Here is a 15,669-nt window from a genome sequence, read left to right on the forward strand (position 1 = left end):
CCCAAGTCTTGGGCCTTCTCTCTGTGGCCTTACGTCAGGCCTCTTGTCCCAAAGCCAGGGCAGCGCCTGGCCATGAAGCCCCTGGCCTGGTGCTTCCTTCACTTCATCCTGGGGCTCTTTGCAGGAATTAGAGGAGCAGTTGGAGGAAGAGGAGAGTGCGAGGCAGAAGCTGCAGCTGGAGAAGGTGACCACAGAAGCCAAGCTGAAGAAGCTCGAAGAAGATCAGATCATCCTAGAAGACCAGAACTGCAAACTTGCCAAGGTAAGCAACCCAGAGCTATGTCTGAGTAGGGTTAGGAGACAGGGAGGTGGGCTGTGGCCATTGCTGCAGGACTGACCTAGTGGCTGGTCCATGGGTGGTCTCTGAAGCCAAGTGTGAGCCGAATCCATTGTACAGAGAGGACAGTTAAGGCCTCACTTAGTCCATGAGCTGGGAGTGCTTCTGTAGCCGGCAGAGCCCCAGCCCCACCCAGCTGGAGCACCATGGTCAGGGCTGGGGGCCTGCCGTGGGCATGGCACAGGAGGAGAAGGGGAAACTGGGCTGACCTGCACTGGACGGCTGCCTTCAGCTGTGTGAAAGGGCTTAGCCTTGTTCTGCTGCTGCCCCAGGCAGAGCCAGGAGCATTGGGGGGCCTTCCAGAGAGAGGTGCTCCATCAGCAAGCTGTCAGGCCTCATCCTGCCGTAGAACAAAGGCCACCCCCCCCATCCTGGGAGCGTCCGGGGAGGCCTGGACTCCCCTGTGCCTTAGGCCTCACTGGGCAGGTTTCCTCCAGGAATTCTAAGGTCTAGAATATGATGGCTCGTGGGCTTTGGCCCAAGGAGGTTGTTCTGCGGTGAGCTTATGCCTCCATGTGGCCCTTTGCAGGAGAAGAAGCTGTTGGAGGACAGGATCTCAGAGTTCACCACCAACCTCACAGAAGAAGAAGAGAAGTCCAAGAGTCTGGCCAAGCTGAAGAACAAGCACGAGGCCATGATCACGGACCTGGAAGGTGAGCCCGGGAGGGGCAAGAGGGGTGCAGCCAGGCGCCTTCTCTTCCTCGAGGCCCAGGCGCCTACACTGTGACCTCACTGTCACTAAGAAGAATCACTGGTCGTCCAGGTGATTGGACCTTGTTTCCTCCCTCTGGGAATCCTTTGGCCCTGGAGCAGAAGTGGCAGTGGTGTAGATTTGAGAGCAGAAGATGTCACTTCACGTCTTCTCTCCCCAGTGGGGTCTTAGTTTCCTCATTTGTAAATTAGAAATAATAATACTCACCCTCCCTGGCAGCTGTGTTAAAACACCCCCTGAGCACCAGTTATTTCTTGCCTTTCACATTCGTATCATCCTGTCCAACCCACAAAGCTGCTCTGTGGTTTTCATGAGGGTCAGGAGGGGGCTGTTTTCTGCCTGAGGGTCCTGTTTGGCCCCCTCAGGATCCTGAAGATGGGCCCAGAGCCTGCCAGGCGCGCGCCCCGTTGGCCATGGGCCTCATGGCCTATGGTCTAGGGTTGGAGCGTCCCAGTCCGGGAGACGGCCAGAATGAGCCATTGGTCCCCTTCCTTGCTCCTCAGAGCGCCTCCGCAGAGAGGAGAAGCAGCGGCAGGAGCTGGAGAAGACGCGGCGGAAGCTGGAGGGAGATTCCACGGACTTGAACGACCAGATCGCGGAGCTGCAGGCTCAGATCGCAGAGCTCAAGATGCAGCTTGCCAAGAAGGAAGAGGAGCTCCAGGCTGCCCTGGCCAGGTGAGGCTGGAGTGCACGCAGCAGCCCCACGGAACCTCGTCCCAGCCTGTGCTGTAGATTTAAGGACATTCAGCAAGGGGGTGCTCAGAGCCGTGGCCCTGAATAATGACTGCAAGGGAGAGAGGAAAGCGGGCCTCAGAGGAGGAGGAAGGCACCCCCGGGTTGGACCAGGAAGGAAGGAGGGAGGCAATCAAGCAGACAGATGCAGGCGCTGAGGAGGGCGGGGGGGGATCCTTTTAGACCCGGAGACAAGAGGATTGGACCAGTGTGGGTCACAGGAGTCTTGTTGGCCAGGAGACGAGTGGGTGGGCTGGGTGGAGCTGATGGTGGCGGGATGTGCCAAGGCCAGCCTTTATGTGGGAAAGGGTGAGTCCCAGCCTGAAATTGGGGGTCTTTCTTTGGAGCACGAAGCGGATGCTGATCTTTGCCGTCTGACTGTGGAGCCTTGGGGCTGCCTCATTGAGGTGTGGTCAGGCCTCCCCCGGGGGGCTCCTGCGGCGGGAGGTGCCCCAGCCCTGACGTGCTGCTGCCCTGCTCTCTTGCAGAGTGGAGGAGGAAGCGGCCCAAAAGAACCTGGCCCTGAAAAAGATCCGCGAGCTGGAATCCCAGATCTCTGAGCTTCAGGAGGACCTGGAGTCCGAGCGGGCTTCCCGGAACAAGGCCGAGAAGCAGAAGCGGGATCTGGGCGAGGAGCTGGAGGCTCTGAAAACTGAGCTGGAGGACACCCTGGATTCCACCGCCGCCCAGCAGGAGCTCAGGTGGGCTGGGCGGCGCCTCCCGCACATCCGGGGGAGGAGGGCCAGGGACACGGGGAGGGGCGTCCGGGGCAGCAGGGCTCCCCTCTGCCGTCTTCCCTGGGAAGAGACGATAATGGGACGGACCTTTCTCTGCCCAGGTCAAAGCGGGAACAGGAAGTGAACATTCTGAAGAAGACCCTCGATGATGAAGCAAAGACCCACGAGGCCCAGATCCAGGAGATGAGGCAGAAACACTCCCAGGCCCTGGAGGAGCTGGCCGAGCAGCTGGAGCAGACCAGACGGGTAAGAGGCCCCCGCGAGGCCAGGCGCCTCCGGCCAGCGCTTCCCGGCGGAGCAGTGCTCCTTCCCGCGGCCCGCCGGCCCCACAGGGCGGCACCAGGGGCCACAGATGGGAGCCGCAGCCTCCCTGGAGTGAAGACTGGGCGCCTGCTCAGGCAGGGTGGGCCACTGCGGGCCATTCACCTTCAGGGCCCCAATTGCACCGCGTTTATTCAGGAAGGCGTTCTTCCTCCTGGGCTGCAGCACTGGCCGCAGGCCTGCCGCCCTCCGGGGCGCCCGTCCATCCTCATGACTCTTCTCCCCTCCCCCAGGTGAAAGCCAACCTGGAGAAAGCCAAGCAGGCACTGGAGAACGAGCGGGCAGAGCTCTCCAACGAGGTGAAGGCCCTTCTGCAGGGCAAGGGGGACTCAGAGCACAAGCGGAAGAAGGTGGAGACGCAGCTCCAGGAGCTGCAGGTGAAGCTCACCGACGGCGAGCGGGTGCGGACGGAGCTTGCCGACAAGGTCACCAAGCTGCAGGTGGGTGTGCCCCCCCCCCCCCCCCCCCGGGGCCAGGAGCGGTCTGGCTCCGCTCCTCCTCCTCACCCTGCCTGATTCTCAGCCTCCCCCACTGCCCTTTGCCAACACGTTCACCCTTCCCCCCGCACCCCAAATCTGTGCTTCTGTGTCTCCAGGAAAAAGCTCTTTACCGGCTTCCTCACACTGACTGCTCCAAGGTCACCATCATCCCTTTTTGCCTAAATCCAGAGGCCTTTTCTTCTTTTGGCTCTGCCGAGCACTCCCTTCCTGCCCTCATGTGTGGGTGTCCCCCAAGCCTCTCTGGGTCCCTTACCTCTCATCTCTGTGCCAGTGACTCCTAGATGGACTTGTCCCACATCTGCTGCTGCTGCTTCTTACCCCTCCCTCTGCCCAGCCCTTGAGCTGCCAAGTTCCTTCCCACTCTGTCCTGTGTACCCCACCCTCCTCTCTGCTCCTGTGTGCACAAACTTCAGGGCCTCATCCTGTGGCTCCGCCCCCCATCCGTGAGCGTGATGCGCTGGGCTGGGCTAATCCAGGCTGGGAACGCTCTCCCTCCTTGCTTTCTTAATTTCCTTAGTTGTCCTGTCCTCCACACTAACTTGTATTTTGGCAGGGCTCAGCCGTGAGCAAACTGCACCCCCAGAGGGCAGAGACAGTGCCAGGCACAGAGCAGATGCACAGTAAATGCTGGTCACCCTGTGTTTGGCATTAGGCCGGCCTCCAATCCCACTTCTGACACGTCCTGGCTCTTTGACCCTGGACAAGTCACCTGGAGCATCAAGATAGGGAGTTTACGTCCTAGGACTCCTGTACCGCGGGGAGCCGGAGCTCCAGGCCCTGACTCTTCTCCCTCCTGCCACTGTGGAGGAACCTTTTTCTCCTTTGGGGAAATAAAAGAAAAGCAAGGCCCTTGTGACATGTGCATACTGAGGAGCAGCGCATTTCTACATTGGCCATGTCCAAACATGTAGGATGTTAAAGGAACTTGGAATGGTCTTTGGGCACTTTGCTTTGACCCACTGGTGGTCCCTCGGGGGAGCGTCGTCTTTGGGAGGTATCGTTCCTGGCATTCGTGCGGGGCAGCTGGGCTGGGCACTCACGGGGCACCTTCTTCTCTTGCACGGCAGGTTGAGCTGGACAACATCACGGGCCTCCTTAATCAGTCGGACAGCAAGTCCAGCAAGCTGGCCAAAGACTTCTCTGCTTTGGAGTCTCAGCTTCAGGACACACAGGTGAGTGTGGGGGGTGGGCTCACCCGGCATGCCCACGATGTCCTCGCTTCTCACCTGATGAGGGGGAGGCGGGGCTGGGGCTGGGCCGGCGCTGTCCTTTCTCCTCCCTGGGTCGTTTGGAGCTCACCTTGACTGGCTGCCTGGAGAGCTCTAGGCCGCGGGCCGTGGAGGGCAGGTCCACGAAGCTCTTGGTGCCCAGATAAAATGGGGAGCAGGTGCTGATCTGCCTGGCCACTGAAACCCCAGATCCCGGCCCTCTCCCTGCCAGTGCAGATTTACCATGGAGGGAGGAGCATGGGGGCCACTGTGGCCTGCCTCTTCTCGTCTATAGGAGCTGCTGCAGGAGGAGACTCGTCAGAAGCTGAGCCTGAGCACCAGACTGAAGCAGACGGAGGATGAGAAGGGCACCCTGAAGGAGCAGCTGGAGGAGGAGGAAGAGGCCAAGAGGAACCTGGAAAAGCAGATCGCCACCCTCCATGCCCAGGTATGGGGTGCTGAGGGCAAGGGTCCGGGGAGACCTGCCACCCACTGCTCCCCCATGGAGCCTTGCTTGTCTTCCTAGCCCCTACCCCCACCCCACGGGAAGCCTGTTGACCTGTACAACCATAGTCCCCTGCCCCCCAGGAGCCAGCTCTAAGAGGCACACCACCCCCCACCTTTCCCCTCAGAGGGCCTAAGAGCCATCGTCACCATATGGGCCCGTATCTTGGACTGGGTGGGATTTCGTTGGTTTGTTTCTAAAGTTAGAAAAGGGACTGTCCTGTGCCCACGGAGAAAGAAGCTGGGTTTCCGTTATGTACCCACCACTCCCTGGCACTGGCCCCAGTGGCCAGTGACGTGAAGCCAGTTGGTAAGAAATGACGTCAGGGACGTGCCGGCCTCAGTCCCCTCGGCCATCAGCCTAGGTTGGTCTCTCTGGCTCCTTCCAGCCCTGACCTCTCAGGGCTCCCCAACAGAGCTGAAGAGATTCAGTGCTAGGTGTGAGTCAGGCTGTGTGGATTGTAAGGAACCTTGACCCTGGAACCCTGTCCCCGGGCTTCAGAGACCAGGGCGTCCTAAAGGCTCAGCCTTCCCTGGGGGAGTCACTAAGTGTCCCCTGTCAAGCTCCGTGATGTGGCTGTGATCCTGACCCTGCAGGTGGCTGACATGAAGAAGAAGATGGACGATGGCGTGGGCTGCCTGGAGTCGGTGGAGGAAGCCAAGAGGAGGCTCCAGAAGGACCTGGAGGGTGTGAGCCAGCGCTATGAGGAGAAGGCCGCGGCTTACGACAAGCTGGAGAAGACGAAGACGCGGCTGCAGCAGGAGCTGGACGACCTTCTGGTCGACCTGGATCACCAGAGGCAGATCGTCTCCAACCTGGAGAAGAAGCAGAAGAAGTTTGACCAGGTGGGTGCGGCGGCCCCCGCGGCCTGCGGGGGGGGGCGGTGTCGTCCACCTGGGGCCTGCGAGGTGCTGACGGCCTCTCCTCCCCCAGCTCCTGGCGGAGGAGAAGACCATCTCGGCCAAGTATGCGGAGGAGCGTGACCGGGCTGAGGCAGAGGCGCGGGAGAAGGAGACCAAGGCCTTGTCTCTGGCCCGGGCCCTGGAGGAGGCCATCGAGCAGAAGGCCGAGCTGGAACGCCTCAACAAGCAGTTCCGGGCCGAGATGGAGGACCTGATGAGCTCCAAGGACGACGTCGGCAAGAGCGTGAGTCGCCAGGCTGTGGGGCCCTTTCCTTCCCGCCCCCGGGTGCCCAGCTCCACAGCAGACTGGAGGGATGCAGCAGGGGCTGGGGCTTAGCTGCTCTGCTGTAGTCTGGTGCCGGTTGTCGAGGGTCACCTGGCCTCAGACGGGGCCCTCTGGACCAGGGAAACCATGGCCCAGCCAGGTGCAGTCGACTCTGACTTGAACCCTGGGTGGTATGAAGTGAAGGTTCTGCCCCAGGAACGTCCCCCGATTCACTCAAGAGTGAAGTGTTGACGGAGGTCTGCTTCCTATGTGGAAGTCACGTTTATCTTCCGGTCCTAAACCTAAGGGCCCTGACTTTGGCTCTGCTTTGGTCTGACCGCTGCAGCTCCGCCCTTCCACCCCACCCCGCCTCCCAAATGAGTGTTAGGGTGTGAGCAGACGGAGCACTTGACGCTCGCGGCGGGGCGATGATTCGGGGGCGTCGTGAGCGCTGCTCTGATGTATCTGAACTTGAGTCAGTGACCTGAGAGGAGTGGGCGTCCCTGACTGGTTTGGTTACCCTTACACGCTCTTCCTGAGGGCGGGGAGTTGCTTAGGCCCTTAGCCGCCCCCTTGGCCCGCAGGTCCATGAGCTGGAGAAGTCCAAGCGGGCGCTGGAGCAGCAGGTGGAGGAGATGAAGACTCAGCTGGAGGAGTTGGAAGATGAGCTCCAGGCCACCGAGGATGCCAAGCTGCGGCTCGAAGTGAACCTGCAGGCGCTCAAGGCCCAGTTTGAACGGGATCTTCAGGGTCGCGATGAGCAGAGTGAGGAAAAGAAGAAGCAGCTGGTCCGACAGGTGAGGCGCCCCTGCCCCGTCCAAAGACACTTTGGAATCTGGGCCTTGGGTTCAAATTCCAGCGTCTGTTCTAGCTTCGGTGGGGGCGGGGATGGACGAGGCACTCAATCCCTGGGGCCTTTGCTTTCCCCTCCTTATTCAATGGGAAGAGCCCAGCTACTGCCTGTAATAGGCCAGGTGCAAGGTGCAGGCAAAGACCCCCTCTTCTGGAGGCCTTTGTTCTTTGTGGCCCCATCCAGCGGGTTTTCCGTCGTGGCAGATGGGGGCCCTGCCCCATCACTTCCTAGCCTGGCATCTTTCCCCAAGAGCAGAGGTGCCTGGGGCTCAGTGCCTGCAGGCTGGCCGGCAAGGGAGAAGGCTCAGCTTGTGTTTTGTGCGCCCCTCAAGGTCCGGGAGATGGAGGCTGAGCTGGAGGACGAGCGGAAGCAGCGCTCCATGGCCGTGGCCGCCAGGAAGAAGCTGGAGCTGGACCTGAAGGACCTGGAGGCCCACATCGACTCGGCCAACAAGAGCCGGGATGAGGCCATCAAGCAGCTGCGCAAACTGCAGGTGAGGCTGCGGCAGCCCCGCCCTGGCCCCGCCCCAGCCGCGCCCCAGAAGGGGGTGGAGGGGGGGCCCAGCCCCCGCCCGCCCTAGAAGCGGCCACAGCCCCAGCACCTGGCCCCAGCACCGAATGCGCTCTCCCGCAGGCCCAGATGAAGGATTACATGCGCGAGCTGGACGACACGCGGGCTTCCCGAGAGGAGATCCTGGCTCAGTCCAAGGAGAACGAGAAGAAGCTCAAGTCTATGGAGGCGGAGATGATCCAGCTCCAGGAGGAGCTGGCGGCTGCCGAGCGCGCCAAGCGCCAGGCCCAGCAGGAGAGGGACGAGCTGGCGGATGAGATCGCCAACAGCAGCGGCAAAGGGGCGCTGGCCCTGGAGGAGAAGCGGCGCCTGGAGGCCCGCATCGCCCAGCTGGAGGAGGAGCTGGAGGAGGAGCAAAGCAACACAGAGCTGGTCAATGACCGGCTCAAGAAAGCCAACCTCCAGGTGCGTGCCCGGGGAGGCCGGGGGCCCTTCCTCGCCCCGCCAGGGGCCCGCTCTGGGGTGACCCGCCTCCTCGCCCTCAGATTGACCAGATCAACACCGACCTGAACATGGAGCGCAGCCACGGCCAGAAGAACGAGAACGCGCGCCAGCAGCTGGAGCGGCAGAACAAGGAGCTCAAGGTGAAGCTGCAGGAGATGGAGGGCACCGTCAAGTCCAAGTACAAGGCGTCCATCACCGCCCTGGAGGCCAAGATCGCCCAGCTGGAGGAGCAGCTGGACAACGAGACCAAGTACGGGCGGGCCCAGGGTGGCCAGGGGGCGGGCGGCAGGGGGGGCCGGCGGGCGGGTCCTCGCCCGGGGCTTCCCGCTGACCGGCTCTCTTCTGGGGGGCAGGGAGCGCCAGGCGGCCTGCAAGCAGGTGCGGCGGGCTGAGAAGAAGCTCAAGGACGTGATTCTGCAGGTGGACGATGAGCGGCGCAACGCCGAGCAGTACAAGGACCAGGTGGGTGCCCCTCTGGCCCCCGGGCCCCCCGTGCCACGCCCCGCCCCCCAGCTCCCGTGACCGCCCCGTGTCCCCCGCAGGCTGACAAGGTGACCGTGCGGCTGAAGCAGCTGAAGCGGCAGCTGGAGGAGGCGGAGGAGGAGGCGCAGCGCGCCAACGCGTCCCGCAGGAAACTCCAGCGGGAGCTGGAGGACGTCACGGAGACGGCCGACGCCATGAACCGCGAAGTCAGCTCCCTGAAGAACAAGCTCAGGTGAGGCCCCGGGCCGGGCCGGGCCGGGAGGCCCGGAAGGCTGGCGGGAGGGGGGCTGCCCCCGGCTGGCTCCCGAGCCGTCCCGGTGACACCCGCACCCCCTCCAGGCGCGGCGACCTGCCCTTTGTCGTGCCCCGCCGGGCGGCCCGGAAAGGCCCCGGAGAGTGCTCGGACGAGGAGGTGGACGGCAAGGCGGACTCCGGCGAGGCCAAGGCCGCCGAGTAGAAGTCGCGCCTCCCTCGGCCCCTCCCCTCAGCCTGCTGTGATGGTGCCCCGTCCTGCTCCCGCCCTCCCGTCGTGTGCCTTTATGCAGGCCCTTGGCTTCCTCTCCTGCTTCTCCTCCTCTTCCTCCTCCCCTGAATCACATACCAAAGAGCCCAGGCTTGGGGCCTCAGGCCTGACGCGGCAGCTCTCCCCCAGAGCGCCGATGCCAGGCCCGGGTGCTGGGGACGGGGAGGGAAGGGAAGAAGGTTTTCTATTCATCTATTTTTCTTCAGATTAGAGTTTTGATAGTGAGAGCCCTAGGACAGTCCCTGGCACCCCCCCTCCCCCTTTGCTGTTGGCAATCACATTGGGTGACCTCACAGCCCTGCCCGGCCCACGAGCCCCAGACCAACAGCCGCGGGCTGGAGTCAGGAGAAGACGGGAGGCCTCGGGGAGCTGCCAAAGTCGTCAGCCCCCTTCCTTGTTCAAGTGCAATGATAATGCTCCTCTACCCGACCCCCGAGGAGCCCACTGGCTTAGGGCGCTCCGTCCCCCCTCTGTCTGGCAGGGCTCCGCAGGCCTAGGGGGCCCACAGCTCCCTGTGGCTTTTACTGGTAACTCTTGGGGACCAAATCTCTTTAATGGTTCAAGGCCTCCTCCTACCGAGCCTGGCTGGCGCGGGGCTGGAGGAGAGGGCCAAAGGCCCACCCTGCCCCGCTTCCCTCTGCCCCCAGGGAAGGGGGAGCTCATTCTGCACCCCGAAAAGTCCTTAGCCTGCACAGTCTCCTGTCTCTCTCAAGAATAAAAGAAAGGTCTTGATCACTGCCTTCCCCCTGGGACCGCAGGTCCAGGGAGCAGTCTGCGTTTTCTCCACCATACACTGGTTGCTGGATTTACCTGTATTCGTAACTGTATCGTATATGCTGCATTACTCAGACTTACCTACCTATGAGCAAAGAAAACTTTAAAATGAAAAAAAACCATCATCAACCCCACAGACCATGAAATATATAAAGCTACATTATGCCTAAGGGCTCGGAGGTCAGGTCCCAGCGGCTGTCACGGAGAAATCCAAGCCCCGCCCATTTTTTATATAAGAAAAGTGCCTTAGTGTATGTTGCAGCCCCTGCGGCGTCTCAATAAAGAGCACCATGTGCTGCAGAACGTCCACCACACGTCCTGTGTGTGTTCTTGTATGGTGTGTGCGTGTGGGAGGGAGAGGGTGTGCGGGGGGCCGCCCAGGGGCCTTGCTTCAGCCTTCCCTCCTCTCCCTGCCATGGGCAGTGGGGGCTGCTCCCTGAACTCAGGGTGGGGAGGGGGAGGCGAGGTGAAGGAGGGAGGGGTGGGGCAGATTAGACCACACTCTTCCCACAGGGGGCCCCCCCATCTTTTCTGCTCCTCTACCTCTTCATTGTGTTGCCTTGGTAAGAGGTAGAAAGGCAATTATTAACTGAGGAGTCTGGGGCAAAACTGTGAGGCTGGGTCTTTCAACCCTGAGGTGGGTGGAGCAATTATCTTTGCTTTAGGGACACTGTGCTCCTTAGGAAAGGGATGAACTCTGTCCTGGATCTCCCCCCACCCTTTTAGCATTCTGGGCCCTCCTCAGAATAAGGCTTTTTAGGCAAATGAAGGAAATGCTAAATTTGAGGTTGAGGTTAGTGAAAATAAAGACGTGGTTTTTCCTGCACCCCGGTCCCCAGATTAAAGCAACATAAGAAAGACAGGGCTCTGGAGGCTTCTGTTAGCTGTGCACAGAGCGGTGAACCGTGGAGCCCGGAGCCTGGCAGAGGCGTGAGGAGGTCCCGGGGTCCCTGAGGAATGAGAGGCCCCCTGGGAGCTGGGGCTCAGAGGATCCTGCACGGAGCCTTAGAACGCTTCTGGGCCGACTGCCTCATTTTACTAAGGAGGAAATGGGACTTGCTCCAGATCACCCAGGGAATGAGCGCTCTGGGGTGGGCTTTGAATCCAGGCCCTCTGAATCTGCCACGGAGCATCTCCCGGGGACTTGCTGAGGTGTGGCCAGGTGGCCTGGGTGATCTGAGATCCACTCAAGCCCATTATCCTAAAGCTTATCCAGATAAGTCAGCCTCCTCCTGCCATTATCAATTAAGGGAACACGAAGAAGCAGGTCCTGGCTGCCAGGTAGCTGTTCTGTCTGGGAGAAAGAGTGGGGACTCATTAGTGAGAGAGCAGGTGGAGAGGGAGGTGGTAGTTAGCACCTTATTCCACTGGTCTTGGGCCCTGCTCGTCTGTTCTTTGGGTGCGGGCCCCTGTTCCCCCAGCGCTGTCCAGCCTGTCAGCATAGCATCCTGAAATGTGCTCAAGGGGTCTGGACTTCAGATACCCTCTGATTAGGGGGGAGAGGCCTGCAATCAACTATTAAGTGCCTGCTGTGTACTGAGCACAGTCCAAAGTTCAAAGGAAGGTAGATAAAACCCCTCTCTGTCATCCCATCCAGGCCAGGTAAACGCCTCCACGTGGCATTCCAACTGTGCCCAAGTGGAAGCCTTCACGGAGAGTCTGGCTGAAGCCAAAGGAAGGGAAATGGGATTTTATTTGTGTTGCTGTTTTACCAGATGTGAAGTCAGGGTCATTACCAAGTGAGGGGTGGGTGGTGGGTTGTGTTTTGAAGAAAGGGCATTTCAGTTGGGCTTCAAAGGACAGATTCAAGTGACACTGGGGAGGAGATGGTACTGCAGGTACCTGATTGAAGGGGATGGAGGCAGGAGGGAGGAAACAAGCATTTTATTACGTGCCTGCTATGGGAGTGCTTTACACCAACCTTGAGAGGAAGGGGCTTCATCCCCATTTTGCAGTTGAGTAAGCTGAGGCAGACAGAAGTCGTCTATCCACCTCACAAGTTAGGGTCATAGCCAGTAAGTATCTGAGGTCAAATCTGAACTCACATCTTTCTGACTCCAAGTCCCACTAGCAGCCAGGGGCAGCATTGTATATTTTGAGTAGAGCATAGAGTTTGAAGGAATAAAATTAGATCAGGCTGGAAAATTAAGGTGTGGAGATCCTTGAATGCCAAACAAAAGGATATTTGGACATGGCTCAGGAAGCCGCTGGATGAGAGTAGACCTGTAGTGGGGCCAGAATTATGGACAGGAATGACTGGCCAGGAAGAGGAGGGGGGCTGGGGAACCTGGGGACTGGCCTTTCCCCTTCCCACAATGGGGGTGTTGGCATATCGTCATACCCAGGGCACCTCTTCTCCATAATTCCTTTTCCCAGCTCTGTAGAAGGCATTTGGGAAAACCCAGGCATTGTCATGTCCTCTTCTCGAGGACTTTACAGGCTAAGATCACATCCCAGACTGACCACCACCTGCTGCCGCCGCCGGAGGCTGGACAGACAGGCATGGCCATTGGTCATCTGCTTCTGAGAAAAAAGATGGGGTTGACCAGGGAGCAAGTTAGAGGGGAAATGCCAGGACAATTTCAGGATGTGAGAAAGATAGGAATAGCTCAGCTTAATGGAGAAAACCCTGAAAACTAGCTGTGGACCCGACAAGTTCATCCCTTCCCTTTCCCTATACCTCAGTTTATCTTACTGCTGAATGGGAGTGGATGGAGTAAATCCCAGTCCTTAAGAGTTTGTAATCCCATGGATGTGGCTTTGGTTCCTAATGGCATTCCCTCAACTTGGAATTTCAAGGGCCTGAGATGGTTCAGAGGAGGGTTAAGGGGCAGCCCTTGGCACCCAACTTTGGCCAACAAGCAGTAAGCAAATCTAGGTGTGGGATAGAGTGGCTGAGGAGGGAGAGAAATGGAGAGCCATAAGATTCTCTCCAAAATACCCTCCCCATGTGTGGGGTCACTGATGGTCCTAGACCATGCCTTTTTTTTGGCTTTTTGGTGAGGCAGTAGGGGTTAAGTGACTTGCCCAGGGTCACACAGCCAGTAAGCGTCAAGTGTCTGAGGTCAGATTTGAACTCAGGTCCTCCTGACTGCAAGACTGGAGCTTTATCCACTGTGCCACCTAGCTGCCTCCAACCATGCCATTTTTAATACCAAAGTGAATTTATTTGGAGGGTCCGCTAGACTCAGGAAAATAGCACGTGTGTGAATGTGGCTGGGGGTATTGTACAGTTAGAGGATGTAGTCCAGTGAGATGCCAGGTAAGTGGCCCTGGAAATCTTCATGGCTAGTATTGATGGAGCTTTATTATTGAAGTCAGAACCGGAAAATTCTTTGGAGTAAGAGTTCTTAACATTTTTGTACGGGTGTCATAAATGTGTTGGCGGTCTAGTGAAGCCAGATGCATAAAATAAAATACGTGAAAGTTTTGTGGACCCCAGGTAAAGAGCTCCTGCAGAAGGTGAAGAGTTGGAACAACTCTTAGAACAGGGAATGTCAGAGCTGGGAGGGAGCTTAGAACAAGAGATGTCAGAGCTGGGAGGGAGCTTAGAACAAGAGATGTCAGAGACGGGAGAGAGCTTAGAACAAGAGATGTCAGAGCTGGGAAGGTCCTTAGGACAGGGGATGTCAGAGCTGGGAGGGGCCTTAGTAGACACAATGTTTAATTGAATCAAACTGACTGCTACGTTTAAACATTTTCTGTGCAAAGCAGTGAAAAGCACTATGGCCCTTGCCCTGAGGGAGCTAGGCTCAGGGAGGATATGAACACACTGGCTGAAGAGAACACTTTTAGCTGAAAGGATCCAGGAGGACTTCATGGAGAAAGCGTCAGCTCAGCTGAGCCTCGAAGGAAGAGGTCAGGATGAGTAGAAGATGCTCTCGGCAAGGGGACCTGATGAACCCTAACACACAGAGGAGGAATAGGGCAAGAGTGACTGGGGAAGATTTTGGCTGGCACCTAAGTGAGGAGGAATGAGAAATAAAACTGGAGGGGCAGCTAGGTGGCGCAGTGGATAGAGCACCGGCCCTGAAGTCAGGAAGACCTGAGTTCAAATCTGACCCCAGACAAAACACTTGACACTTACTGTGTGACCCTGGGCAAGTCACTTAACACCAATTGCCTTTAAAAAAAAAAAGAAAAGAAGTAAAACTGGAAAGGAAGGACACACACAGCCTGAAAGGGAGAGAGAGCCTTCAGTGCCAGGCAGAGGGAGGACTTGGTGGGTTTTTTCCTGTGGGTGATTTTTTTTTTTCTATCTTGGAGCTTATCAAGCATCATATGTAAAATGGCTGCTAGTGAAGGTCGGTCAGCAGGCATTCATCAAGCGTTTACTATTTCACAGATACAGTGCTGAGCTCTGGCGGTACAAAAAATGCAAAGACGTGAAGGTTTATATGAACTGATGATGAGTGAAATAAGCAGAATAAGAAAAAAAGCAATGTCTTGTTCCTACTTTGGTCATGTCCAACTCCTTGTGACTCCATTTAGGGTTTTTTTTTGCAGAGATACTGGAGTGATTTGCCATTTCCTGCTCCAGTTCATTTTACAGATGAGGAAACTGAGGCAAACAGGGTGAAGTGACTTGCCCAGGGTCACACAGCTAGTAAGCGTCTGAGGCTGAATTTAAACACGGGTCTTCCTGACTCCAAGGCCAGCCCTCTATCCACTATGCCACCTAGCTGCCCCATGTAAATGAAGAGGCTTAAATTTTAGTGGGCTGGTCTGCCTAGATGCAGATGGGTTCCACCTCACAAGAGTCTAAAAGCAAAGACTAGATAACCATTTGACAGGTATGCTAGAAAAGATTGGTATAAAAATAGTGAAACTCATTAAGGAAAAGAAAATCTACATATGCATATGCAAAGCTATGATACCCATTAGTGCACATGATAAAGAATGTCCATCTAGGAGGGGTGGCCATGCTCACAGTAGGCGCTGTGTTCCATGTGGCTGAAGTGAGGTGCCGGAGACATGGCTGGGGTGAAGGGAGAAGAGGGCTCTGGAGGGCAGAAGGGGGTGATCCGGCTGCCTGTGAGTTCCCAAGCGGGGCTCACTCCAGAGCCCAGGGGAATTGAGTGTGGAAGGGCAGGAGGAAAATCAGAGCTGGCTGGAGAAGGCCTGCTGATGGGAGCCTGATGGGGCCTTGTGGGCATCGCGGGCTGAGCATTCTGGTGTCATTCCCATTAGCTGGAATCTAATTTCCAAATGCTCTCCCTACCCGCCTCCCAATCAGGCCCTTCGCTTGATGAGAGGATTGGGGCCAGGTGCGGGGAGAAGGGTTTGAGGCAGAGCCTGCCTCTCTTCTGTCTCCTGGCCCTTGATTTCACAGCACCCTCGAATGTTGGAGCTGGAAGGGACCCGAGAGAGAGTGTGTGGGCCTATCCCAGCTTTGTTCCAGAGGACCTCTGCGTCCCTCTCCTTCCTTCAGAGGATGCTTACAGAGGGATGCCTAGAGCTGATAGGGACCCTGGAGACAAACTGGACCGACGCCCTTATTTTATAGATGAGAAAACAGATGAGGCTGGGGACAGCACCTCCCCTCTCCCCCCACTCCGCCCTGACAAGTTCTGACATTCTATGTTCCCAGGCCCCTCCCAGCTCTGACATCCTCTAAGACCCCTCCCAGCTCTGACATTCCCTGTTCTAAGGCCCCTCCCAGCCCTGACACTCCCTGTTCTAAGGCCCCTCCCAGCCCCGACATTCCCAGTTCTAAGATCCCTCTCAGCTCTGACACTCCCTGTTCTAAGGCTCCTCCCAGCCCTGACACTCCCTGTTCTAAAGCCCCTCCCAGTCCTGACAT

At 58.0% G+C, this 15,669-nt stretch overlaps 1 protein-coding gene across 1 annotated transcript in view; it reads left to right on the plus strand.

The window, feature by feature from the left end:
- Positions 1 to 10,175, plus strand: part of MYH9 (myosin heavy chain 9) — an 81,939-nt gene extending 71,764 nt beyond the window's left edge. The window contains exons 23-39 of the mRNA XM_027874234.1: positions 125 to 262; positions 867 to 990; positions 1,553 to 1,724; positions 2,270 to 2,482; positions 2,620 to 2,764; positions 3,073 to 3,279; positions 4,407 to 4,511; positions 4,843 to 4,995; positions 5,649 to 5,897; positions 5,986 to 6,198; positions 6,804 to 7,016; positions 7,404 to 7,565; positions 7,706 to 8,047; positions 8,128 to 8,336; positions 8,440 to 8,548; positions 8,629 to 8,801; positions 8,909 to 10,175. Of these exons, the coding sequence (XP_027730035.1) occupies positions 125 to 262; positions 867 to 990; positions 1,553 to 1,724; positions 2,270 to 2,482; positions 2,620 to 2,764; positions 3,073 to 3,279; positions 4,407 to 4,511; positions 4,843 to 4,995; positions 5,649 to 5,897; positions 5,986 to 6,198; positions 6,804 to 7,016; positions 7,404 to 7,565; positions 7,706 to 8,047; positions 8,128 to 8,336; positions 8,440 to 8,548; positions 8,629 to 8,801; positions 8,909 to 9,026 (3,045 nt within the window). The 3' untranslated portion in view covers positions 9,027 to 10,175. The remainder of the gene's footprint in view (positions 1 to 124; positions 263 to 866; positions 991 to 1,552; positions 1,725 to 2,269; positions 2,483 to 2,619; positions 2,765 to 3,072; positions 3,280 to 4,406; positions 4,512 to 4,842; positions 4,996 to 5,648; positions 5,898 to 5,985; positions 6,199 to 6,803; positions 7,017 to 7,403; positions 7,566 to 7,705; positions 8,048 to 8,127; positions 8,337 to 8,439; positions 8,549 to 8,628; positions 8,802 to 8,908) is intronic.
- Positions 10,176 to 15,669: the final 5,494 nt, after the last annotated feature.

This window comes from Vombatus ursinus, unplaced genomic scaffold (genome assembly GCF_900497805.2).
Source record: "Vombatus ursinus unplaced genomic scaffold, bare-nosed wombat genome assembly UNPS02003292.1, whole genome shotgun sequence".
Classification (NCBI taxonomy): domain Eukaryota; kingdom Metazoa; phylum Chordata; class Mammalia; order Diprotodontia; family Vombatidae; genus Vombatus; species Vombatus ursinus.